An 11,767-nucleotide genomic window follows, 5' to 3' on the forward strand; every position below is an offset into this window, starting at 1 on the left:
AGGACAACTGGATAACCATTTGCAAGAGAAAATTGGATACTTTATATCATACACAAGAATCAACACCAGATAGATTAGAGATCTGAATATAAATAATAAACTTATATAAGTGCTAACAGAAGACACAGGCAATTTTCTTTTTAACTTTGGTTTGGAAAAGGCTTTCTAACACTCAACTCAGAGGCAATGAAGAAAAGATTAATAGGGTAATAGTGTAAAACAATATTTTGTATAACAAAAGATAATGTCGTGAGACAGCTGAACAAAATATATGCCCCAGAGAGCTAATATCCAAAGATTCTTAAACATTGGAACAACCACCAAAAATTCAAGATATGAATGGGAGAAAAGTGTGACTAGTAAATTCATTTAAAACATATAAGATGGCTTTTAGATACTGAAAAGATACTCAAACTCATAATTAGAGCAAATTAAATGAAAACATGGAACCATTTCTAATCTTTAACACTGGCAAAGTTTCAAAGTATAACAAACACTTGATAAGACTGTGGCAAATAACACTGTCATACATAACTGATGAGTACAGACAGTAAAATCCAAAAGGACTTCTCGAGTGCGCTGCTCTTCACGGAGAAACAAGGAGATACAAAGAAATATTATCTTACCTGCGCATTTGTGTAAGAAAAATGCAGGAAGGAGAGATCAGACACTAGTATGTTTGGTCACCTCTAGAGAGTTGGACGCAGATGGAGAGGAAGGGGAAGTGTGTGCAGGGTGGGTAACAGTGCACCTAGCAGTGACAGGGAAGCTAGCGGTACTGCAGTGGGCGACATTACCACCGAGGACCCACGGGAAAGTATTGCTTTGACTGCACATGGTAAAACTAAGGAAAAAGAACTGCACACAAATACTGTACTCAACAAAGCTTTTCTCGCTGATGTATAGATGAACATTTCCAGACATGTAAGGCTGGAGATTTAGCTCAGTGGTGTGAGCTCCTGCCTGGCAAACACAATGAAAATTAGAGTTTCCATTACTAATGGCAGTGTTATAAATAGAGGAAGAAGAGAATGCAGGCTGGATTGAAACTGGTAATGTCTATATGGATTCAGGATTTTTAGACAGACACAGAAGTGACTGTATCTGTGTATATACATTCACAGCCATTGTTTCTCGCCCTTTCTACTGAGATGACCTAGAGACGATGAAGCCCTGATAGTAATGATCACATAGAGTACCCCGATAGTGCTTCTAGACATTTTGTTTCATTTCACCTTGTCTTATTTCGTTTTGTTTCCTGTCATCATTTGGTTTTGTCTTAGACTGGTCTTGAACTTACTACGTAGCCAGGTTGGCCTCAAACTCATGGCAGTCCTCCAACTCATGGCAGTCCTCCCTCCTCAGCTGTAGAAGTATGTGCCAACACACTCAGCGCTGTTGCTTTCTAAATAGCGTTATCTCATGAGCAGAACCAACATCCTTGTAGAAATGATTGGTTTCAAAGCAGGGCAGGAAAAATACAAGATTAGCCTGAAGCACCTTGTGCCAGAAATTAGAAAATCTCAAAGTATGTGAGATGTGTCAGTGGGGCACTGGAGATAACTGGACGGAGCTCTTGTGACTAGAGCTGGGACAATTTGAGCACCATAACAAATAAAGATAGGATTGGATTGTAACACATAGATAAATATCCCAAAGTACATGTTGCTGTGAGTAGTGGGAGAGAAGGGACTGTTACTTTTAGCAGAATGCTAATTAGTACGTGTAGATAGGATACTGGAAATCGTGATTTGGCAAGTACAACAGTAATAATTCTTGCAGGTAAGGCCATTGTAGGGTGGAAGTAATATGAGGAATGAAAAATGTGTATAGTTTAAAATTATTTACACTCAAAATACTCATGGCAAAGGCAGGGGGAGTAATTTCACAGTGGAGACACTGAGCAGACTCTTACCTTGCAATTAAGATTAGCATCTCCTGTGGTAATACACATCAGTATCAGTACTCATTTAAACGATTGATTGGAAAAAATACATCACTTCCAGATTTTCTTGCCAAAAATTCATAATTTTACTCTTGTCATAAGAAAACATCAGACAGGGGCTGGGGGTTTACCTCAGCAGCACAAGCACTTGCCTGGCAAGTGTGAGATTATGAGTTTGACCCCTGGTACCAAAGGAAAAATAAAATCAGACAGCCCCAAACTGGAGAAAATCCTGTAGAACAACAGAAATGTCTAATGTGACAAAGTCATGAAGGAGTAAGGAAAGGCTGTAGACGCACCGATTAGAGGAGCCAGCCCCGCTCTGAGACGTGGGGTCCTGGACCCAAACATTAGTGGTAAATTTGATGAATAAAGTCCATAGAGCAGTGTTATTATATTAGTGCTCATTTCCAGGTTTCAGTACATTTGCTGTAGTTATATAAAAATGGAATAGCTGAGTAAAGAGGATATAACTTTATGAACGTGTCTTTGTAACTTCAGTCTAAAGTTTTTCAAAATAAAATGTCAAACAATTAAAAAGCTATTTCAAAATAATTCCTACCCTCACATTCCCTTTATATTCTAGGAACACATCTTTGAAAGGCAGGGTGTGGGGTGTTTGTTAATCACCAGTAGCTCCTACACCTTTGCGTCACTTCAGAAAGCTTTGCACTCACAGTGTGAGTTTAGGTGATTAAAAGAAACTGTGTACACCGGAAGAAGATGCCTCTTCTTATGAAGTTATCAGATTTCACCGGCCCTCCTCACAGGGACAGAAAGTCTCTTCTGTTTACTGTATTCTGCGTAGCTGGGTCACACCTGGAAACATCGTTGCCATGACACGCCTCCTGTGTGTTGTTACACGTCTCACCCTGCTGCCTTCCAAATGCCAAGTGTAAAAAGCATATGCAGACCGGTTCCTCTCTTCAGCTTTTGCAAGAATATACTACTGCATCACTCTGTTCTTTAGAAATATGCAAATTCTACATCTTTAGCAGTTTGTGAATGGTGTATTGTATCTATAACATTTCATCCACGATAATAAGCAACCTAGAATTTTGACTTATCACTATGTTCGATAATTATGACATGAAAAATTTTATATCATTTTAGTGTCAGCCGGGAGATACTAGCTGTATTTAAATACCAAGCTTTTATAAAGTTTATAAATTACAAGGTAACTTTATTATATATAATGCTTTTCAAGCACTTCCTTATTCATTCATCAAATATGAAGCACCCTTGTGGAAAACATGTACAGGAATGATGGAGGTCTGTGATTTCTGTGCTTGCACAGAGCCTATGTTTCATTGTATGTGAGAACAACAGAAATCTAGTATGAAGTTTGTCACTCCTGTTTGATTTTTCTGTTTTCCTTAAGGCTGTTTGTTTTTAAGTGGAACTACTTTGTGTTGTTAGAAAGTCATTTGATCATATAGTGAACAACTCATAGTTTACAAGAGAATAACATTTTGTCTATTAAATGTTTTAAAATCTTTGAGATTTCCAGGAACCAGGGATTTAGCTCAGTGCCCTAAGTACCTGCCTGGCAAGCGTAAGGTCGTGAGTTTGATCCCTGATAACAGGGGAAAAAAATCAACCAATGAATAAATATCCTAAAATCTTAGAGATTTCCTCCCTGGCTGCAAGTTCCATGCTCACTATGAAATATTTACTGACCTTTGTAACACACTGCAGATGAGTATCGTCGATGGGCTCAGGCTTTCATTGTTTCCCCTCCTGGGACAGCAAGTCCTCACTGAAAGCCTTGTTCTGTGCCAGAACAGACGTGTATGTCAGTTCTGAGGCGCGTTCCTTCGGCCTGCAGGTGCTGGCTGAACAGGCGTCAGATCGATGGGTCTCTGAACAGGACCCCCCCTGGCTTCTATGACCGTGTGTGGCAAATCCTGGAACGCACACCCGATGGGATCATTGTGGCCGGCAAGTATTTGCCACAGGTAAGGCCCTACCACATTTCGTGAGGCAGAGACCTCCAAAGGGACCTAAAGGAGTTCAGCATGCTGCTTTGCTGCTTTCCAGTGTTCTGTGAGTATTCAGAGAAGGGATATCCAGAGGCTTACAGGGATAAGAGACCATGCTAGAGCTCAGCATGGTGGTGTAATCCCAGCACTTGGGAGTCTGAGGCAGGAGGACCACTGTAAACTACATAGCAAGACCCTGTCTCAGAAAACTAAATAAATATTGGAAAATAAGAAGTCCAGTCATTGGGGTTGGAAATATTTCTTGTGTCTGAGTTACTTTTGTTTTTGAATTTTTAGAGTCCCTCTAAACAAAAAAGCTTGCTTTTCTATCATATGCAGGTATCCCAAGAAAGCTGTCTTAAGAGGCACCACGTGGCCAAACCTCGCAGAGCGAGCTTTCCTTCCCTGTGGGCTTGGGGGTGAATTTCAGATAGTGGCTTTAGGTAGGGCTGTCTCCTTACCACCCAAGGTAGTGGTGGGCCGGTGCCGGGGGACCCCACAGTCAGTAAAGTGTATATTGCAAGAGAAGAATCTGGTCAGCCTGAGCAGCTAGGTCACACAGTAGATAAGGAAATCACTACATTGCATGTGCTGCTTGTATGGAATGTAAAAATGCAGTTAGTCAGTCACTTATTTTACCTCAGATAGTGTAACTTACCTGTGGTCCAGGTAAATGTCATTGTCCTTTCCTGTGTTTGGTTTCCCAAGTTACTTAAACTAGCTTGTTTCTTTGGTATGATTATGATCTTTATTTAATTCTGGCATCGAAGTTATTCTGCTTGTACACAAAAAAAAATAGTATATTTTTATTTCTAATATTGAAACTTGAAACAAATTAATTTTGGCATGGCTTTTTATACAGATAACATGTTTTCTAATATGAGTGTGGTGCACACACACCCTGCTTTTACTACTGCTTTTCTATTTGGCACTAGGGGTTGAACTCGTGACCTCACACTTGCCAGGCAGGTGTTTGTGCCACTGAGCTAATCCCCGGCCCTCACCCTTCCTTTACATATAAACAAGGATCCCCTTGGGCAGACAGGGAAATCGGTGTGCTCTTTTTTAAGAAGAAGGACTGAGTGTGTGTGGTGTGAACCTTTCAATGAAACCTTTTTAACCTTTCACGTAATTACGTGAATGTATTTCTTCCTCCAGCAGGAGAGTGAAAGCCTTTCGGTCAGAGATGGCAAGCCTTTTTGAACTTTCAGTGATAACCAAAGGCCCACTCAGCCCGTGTAGCACAGGCTCGCCAGCATTGCTTCACGTCACTCTGGGACTTCAGCTGGTTTTATTTACTTGCTGGTGTAGCTATTTAAGCCCTTCTGTCCATGCTATGCTGTGGGAGTGACCCTTTCTCCTGGAAGTACAGGCAGAGTCCCTGCTGTGAGCATCTGACGGCCTCTAGAAGCCTCATCCCTACCCATCCAGGCAGTGCCCTGTCTCAGCCCACTAATGTTTCCCTGGTGTCACTGATTCTCTGGTTAGCATCCTCCGTGTGCTAACAGTAACAGTAGATACATGCTAAATATTGGTATGCTGCATGTACTTTTCAAACGCACAGGTAATCATCACAGTAATTTTGTGGGAAAAGTGCTTTATTATTCCCACTTGACAATGAGGAAACTAAAGTACAGCCAAACGATTTCCCCAAGGTTACATCTAGTAGGTAGCAGGCCCAGGATTGACTCCTGGCAGTTTGGTTTCTGTCTTCTGTGCTGCACTTCTTAATCCTAATTCCTCTTAGATGAGTAGGTAGTAAGGCAAGTGTATTATCTCTCCTGTAGGCTTGTCATAGTTGCCTGGGGGCTCACATGATTTTAAATGAGATAGATTAAAAGGACATCAATGTAAAACCATGAAAGGATCTTCCTTCTGTTACTTTGTTAACCCCATTGTTAGACTTCTAAACAATTACAATAAGTATATTTGGTAACTGGGTTTCATGTTTTCCAAACTGGTAGTTTATGTGAACATCAACAACATGTTAGGTTATATGGACCGTCGATTCAGATGTACTGAGTACAGGACTGAGGTTACTACAGCCACTGAACAACTTTGCAATAACTTGATTGGAAGGGGACAGTCAAGGGACCCCTCAGTCCCATTTGGAATAGTAAGTAGATGCACACTGTTCTGAAGCCATGGTTAACATCAAGGTGAATCTTCAGTAAGACAAAAGCAGTTAAGTCTGTCTCCTCTCTGCTAGCGGTTCTGCTGATGACCTGTCCACACAAGTATAACACTTGAATTCTTCCGTCTCATCTTCTGAGAGTTGCTCACCCATGCCCAGATTTCAATTTGAATTTGAGTTTACTTCCTGCTTTTATTTGGTAGTGAAAAATGAATGGAAGATTGTATAATACTGTTGTCATAAATGGAAGATAAAGCTTAGAATAGAGAAAATTCTTTTAGTTGTGCTTTTGTTTTCTGTTTCCTTGCCATTTCTGCATATAATGCTGTTTTTCTTGCTTGTGTGTATTTTGTGCTACCAGCTCAGAAAGGACCTGTCACAGAAGTTATATGAATTCAGTAGCAAATGACTGGTGTGGTAAAATTTGACAGCTTAACTCCCCATCTTAATTGTGATAGCAGTACAAACTTGATTTGTTGTCTCAATTTTGGGCTGCCCCGGTCTTGTATTGAAGTGGCCTTCTAATATAGTATTTTCCTCTAAAAAATATTAATGAAGAGAAGTACTAAAAATGGGAGGTTTAATTTATTACAGTAATCAGCTTACTGGCTCCAGTAGTTTGACATATATAAAATCCGGTCATAGAAATGAAAATGCTCTCTAAGGTTTTATAGAAATTGAAAGACTATTGATTAGAAAATGAAATTCTTGTACTAAGTGAGAACCAGAGTATGACATTCAGCATCATGTTAATGTGGAGTTTTTTTTTTTTTTCAGCAACCAACCCTATCAGATATGACCATGTATGAGATGAATTTTTCTCTCCTTGTTGAAGACATGTTGGGAAATATTGACCAGCCAAAGTACAGGCAGATCATTGTGGAGGTTTGTATTTAAAAATACAGATTTCTGAAGGCATGCTTTCGGTCTACTCCCTGAAAACTAGCCTAGGAAAACTGCCCTGGAGAGGGTGAACTTCATCCCTCACTTACTCTCAGCTCTCAGCAGAGCCTTCCAGAAGACAGCCACCCTTGAGCCTAGCCAACGTGCACAGCAACTCAAACAGCGACAGCCCTCTGGGTGGGAAAACAGGGAGCCCTGCCTCTCGGTGGCACTCTGACCCCAGGCAGCAGGGGCATCAGCAACATCCCAGTGAGAGAAAAGGAGCTGTGTCTCTGTAATTTGTTTTCAGTTTTTCCCTGTGTACAGAAATAACACATTATTGTTCTAGAAAGTTTCAATAGTCTAGAAAATCATAGAAAACAAAAACTTTCCCAGCACCCCACCAGCAGGAGCTCGTCACAGTTGGTCTTTCAGAGGGCATCTTTGCAAGTACAGCTGTGTAGGACAGACATGGAACTGTGCTGTACCAGTGCTTTATGTAAGTTACGTGATAAAGTGCACAGGTACATGCACATGTGCCCTTTTTTACCTTAAAATTACCTCAGGTATATGATGAACTCCCAGATGACGCACTTTGTCTTTTCTCTTGGAATGTGTCCATCAGACTTTGTGTTCTGTTTTTTGTTTTTTGTGTGTGTTTTGGTTTTTGGTTTTTGACATCGAGGATGGAACTCATGACCTCAAGCTTACAAGGCAAACACTCGAGCCACTGAGCTAAATCCCCAGCCTAACTATGTTTCTTGAAGGTAGATAACATCTAGAACAGAAATGAGCAGCAAGTGGTAAACTGGATACATCACCTCCAGTAAGGCAGCATTTCTAGAGCTGCAGTCAAAGCTGAGTGCAATTCGACCTCATCTCTGCAGCCCCGAAACGTGCCAGACGGTTAACAGATGATGATCAGTTCCGTAGAACAGGAGAATGGGACTTGAGTCAGGGACAGATGCAGGTATTTTTTTTATTTTATTTATTTATTTTTTGTCTTTTTGAGACAAGATCTCACTATGCAGTTCAGGCTGGCCTTGAGCTCACTTTGTAGCCTAGCTGGTCTCAAACTTACAAAGATCTTCCTGCCTCAGCCTCCTGAGCGCGGGGATTACAGGCGTGAGCCACCATGCCCGGCCTAGATGCAGTTATTGAAAGGGCAAATACCTTCCTTGTGTGGTGACGTTACCCTCCTCCCACGATTAGTGCCTAACATTTGGGACCTAAAGTGGATTTAACTCCTTGTCACTGACCAAGTGACCACTGTTTTTGCAGAAGAAATTTCCCTGTAATGTTAGGGTTAGGGTTAGAGTTAGGGTTAGCAAGACCTTATGCTCCAGCTGAAGCCCTGCCCCACACGTCTCGCACATTGTGAGCCCTGGGTTTACTAGAAGGATTTCTTTTGGTTCTTTTAGGTTCTCTTGTGGAAGCATTTAAATAAAATATACTCAGAAAGATTTCAAATTAAGAATTAAGAGGTTTGTGTCCTGTTCACTGCTTAAAGAAGGACATATAACCCTTATCAGAAAGTGTTTGTCAGTCATTGCATAGCAGACACAAACTTTGTATGGAGAGTTTGTCATCTAGCATGAACATTACCACTCATGTAAATGTGTGGCATGGCCAGAGATGTTGATGCAGTAAACTAAGATAGTTTACACAGTCCAGTTAGTATTTACGTCATGAGAAGACCCCAGTTCAAGTATAAATATTTTTCAAAACAGCCAAGCCCTGAGAAATTTAGCAGCATCACAGACTTGTGCTCATTTTGAGGTGAGCAGACCTCACCCCTGAGGTGCCATGGCCCACTCTCTGGCTTCGCCCCCGCCCCCTTGCCTAGCATCCTGCTCAGCTGCACACTGCTTCGTGTCTTACCAACAAGGGTCGATGCCTAGCAGAGCTCAGACATGGGTAAATGGAGCAGGGCGTGTATTTACAGGGTAAGGAAGTGACTTTTCTAAATTACTAGTTTTGATTAAGTTATTAAAATAAATATACTTCTAGGGCCATATGCAATGAGAAATACACAATTCCTAATAGAACTTGTACTAGTGATTTTCAAAGTCAGGAAGGTTCCATCCATAGGTGATCTTTACCCTCACATAGAACACACTGTAGACTATCTTCCATCACACTGTAGACTATCTTCCATCACACTGATGAAGAATAAAAACATGTCCAGCATATGTCACTGCTCTGGTTCCTAACCGGCTTTCAATGTCTCTCTTTTCTAGTTACTAATGGTGGTTTCCATTGTACTGGAAAGAAACCCTGAGCTAGAATTTCAAGACAAAGTGGATCTAGACAAACTGGTAAAAGAAGCATTTCATGAATTTCAAAAAGATGAGAGTCGACTAAAAGAAATTGAAAAACAAGTAAGTAAACAGCTTTTTGTAGAAAGCAGCTTTGTCTCAATTCTTCAAAATATCCTTAATCTTTTATCATTTAGCTCATAAACCATTGCAAAGTACAAAATAAAGGCAGTCTGACTTCTTTGAGGAATTAATGTTACTTTTGATTTAATTACTAATTACTAATTGATTTAATTACTTCACCTATGAAGTTCAAACAAAACAATCTAGGAATAGATCAATTTTCTTTATATAGTTGGCAATTAAAAAAATTTTTTAACCAAGGAAGAGTCATTGATTTCAAAAAGCTATGAAATTAATTTCTGAGGAAGATGAAAATGCAAGCTGCATTGGTACTGTTTACTACCTAATCTGATTCCTTCTAGGCTCCCTGCCTAATATTTGATACTCATCTTTGTAAAGGTTTGCTAAGTAAATAAAAATTATCAGCAAAGAAGAGAGTACTAAAAATGTCTACTTCGTTTTATGTGCTAAGCAGATGCCTCAAGAAAATGAAAGAAAAACCCAGAAAGCTTGTATTTTCCATAAGGAAATCTTTATTTTTCCCTCTGGGCTGACAGTGATTTTACCTGTCAACTCTACACAAAATATCAAACAACTTGCTCTCTGTTTTCCTTTGTAGGATGACATGACTTCCTTTTACAACACTCCCCCCCTGGGAAAAAGAGGAACATGCAGCTATTTGACAAAGGCTGTGATGAATTTGCTGCTGGAAGGAGAAGTCAAGGCAAGCAGTGAGGACTCTTGTCTGGTTAGCTAGTGAGAAGGTAGAAGGGGCTCTGCTGAGACTGACTGTGCAGCAGTGTGTGGAGGTTCGTGCTACAGCTTCCTCCAGGCAGCCATTCACTCACTGCTTATGATGGTGAGGAGGTTGCCGTGGCCTGGCAAAGCAGTGGACCTCTTGCATGTCATCGCCAATCTAATGGTGAGAAATGTTTTAATCAAGTGATTCATCTTCGTCATTATGCCAGCTACAGTAGCCTTCTCTGGACAATAGAAATAGCTTATGAATTGAAAAATCATTGCTGCATGTTTTATAATCAAAGAGTTCATCAGAGCTGGACGTGGTGGTGCACACCTGATATCCCAGCACTCGGGAGGCTGAGGCAGGGAAGATCACTGTTCAAGAACAGCTTGGACTACATAGCAAGACTGAGTGAAAAGGAAGAGAGAGGAAAGGAAGAAGGAAAGAAAGGTGAGACAGAGAAAATACAGCTGCATTAAAATGAATCATTGCTCTTTAGACTGAACTTGCACCTTTCTGCCATTAAAATGAATTAGCCAACTAGTAATGCTTACTGTGAATCAAAAGGTACTGGAGAAGTGAGAGCATCTGGAAGTGGCACTGTCATGTTAGATGATGGTAGTGCGCATCCTGAAGGCCAAGGAGGCAGCTGAGTTTCAGAAACCGCGATGTTAGTATTTTAGTATATAAAGCAATTGTACAATTTTTACCTTGAGCACCTGACTGTGGTTTTGTGTTTGTGTGAGGTATCAGAATTGCACTGAAATCTAATATATAAATCTGTGCCTTATCAGACATTTTCTTTCAATTACCAATCAATACAGAACATATTTAGGCTGATTCAGAAGTATGTTAAACTTAGGACTATTAACCTTCTAAAAGCAAAATTAAATGTCATTAAATTTTATTTCTGAATTAATGTATCTGGACAGATTGCTTATTCAAGCTCACAATATTGAGTTTAATGCTCCTGAACATTCTCATCTAGTGGCTTTGGACATAGAGTGAAAAATAATCTGTAGTACTTACCATTATACATTTTTGCTATCAAATATACTTAAGCAAAATTAATAAAAATTAAAATATTAAACAGTTGAATTTTATGAATGTATTTCCTAAATGTTACAATGAAGTGCATTAATTTGAGCCACAGTCCCAAAGAGAATTATTTTTCTGGCCAGTCTTAAAGAGTTTCACCTGAGTAATCAGATTTTCCACATGAAGAGTCCTGTCCATTTGTAGAGTCCTAAAAGGATGAAGGGCAGGAAGACAGGAGGTTTCCATAACAAGGCAGTCGGCAGCAAAGTAGGGAGTGAGCACGTGGAGAAGTCAATTGGTTTCTCCTGACTTCAGGGTACTGCGTCTGGGTCTTCTGTAAGAAACTGTGTGCACACTAGGTAGGAGGGAAATAGAAAGTCCGACTTTACCAACTACCTTAAAAAGAGAAATATGAGAAAGAGAATTAAATCACTTCAACCAGTACATTAAAACAATTCACAATAAGATGGCCTTGAACAGTGAACCTAGTTTACAAAACTTAAGCATGAAGAAGAAAACAGCGTAAGCCTGAACCCCTGAAGAATCTGGGTCTGGGGAAAGTGGAATGGGAGGGAGAGAGGCGGAAGCAGGGAGAGAGGAGGGATGGAGGAGAGAAGGAAGCACAGGCTCTGTTGTATAATTTTTTGTTAAGTTTCTTTTGAT

General features: G+C 40.3%; 1 protein-coding gene across 4 annotated transcripts in view; it reads left to right on the forward strand.

The window, feature by feature from the left end:
* The window catches only part of Phkb (phosphorylase kinase regulatory subunit beta), a 224,650-nt gene extending 213,486 nt beyond the window's left edge, over positions 1-11,164 (forward strand). For all 4 annotated transcript variants that reach the window (XM_063249300.1, XM_063249299.1, XM_063249301.1 and 1 more), the window contains 4 exons: positions 3,774-3,903; positions 6,839-6,946; positions 9,184-9,324; positions 9,944-11,164. In XM_063249300.1, coding sequence (XP_063105370.1) covers positions 3,774-3,903; positions 6,839-6,946; positions 9,184-9,324; positions 9,944-10,081 — 517 coding nt within the window. In that variant the 3' untranslated portion in view covers positions 10,082-11,164. The remainder of the gene's footprint in view (positions 1-3,773; positions 3,904-6,838; positions 6,947-9,183; positions 9,325-9,943) is intronic.
* Positions 11,165-11,767: the final 603 nt, after the last annotated feature.

The sequence above is a fragment of the Cavia porcellus genome, unplaced genomic scaffold (genome assembly GCF_034190915.1).
Source record: "Cavia porcellus strain 051 isolate PalLab524CR breed Dunkin Hartley unplaced genomic scaffold, mCavPor4.1 scaffold_5, whole genome shotgun sequence".
In the NCBI taxonomy this organism is placed as follows: domain Eukaryota; kingdom Metazoa; phylum Chordata; class Mammalia; order Rodentia; family Caviidae; genus Cavia; species Cavia porcellus.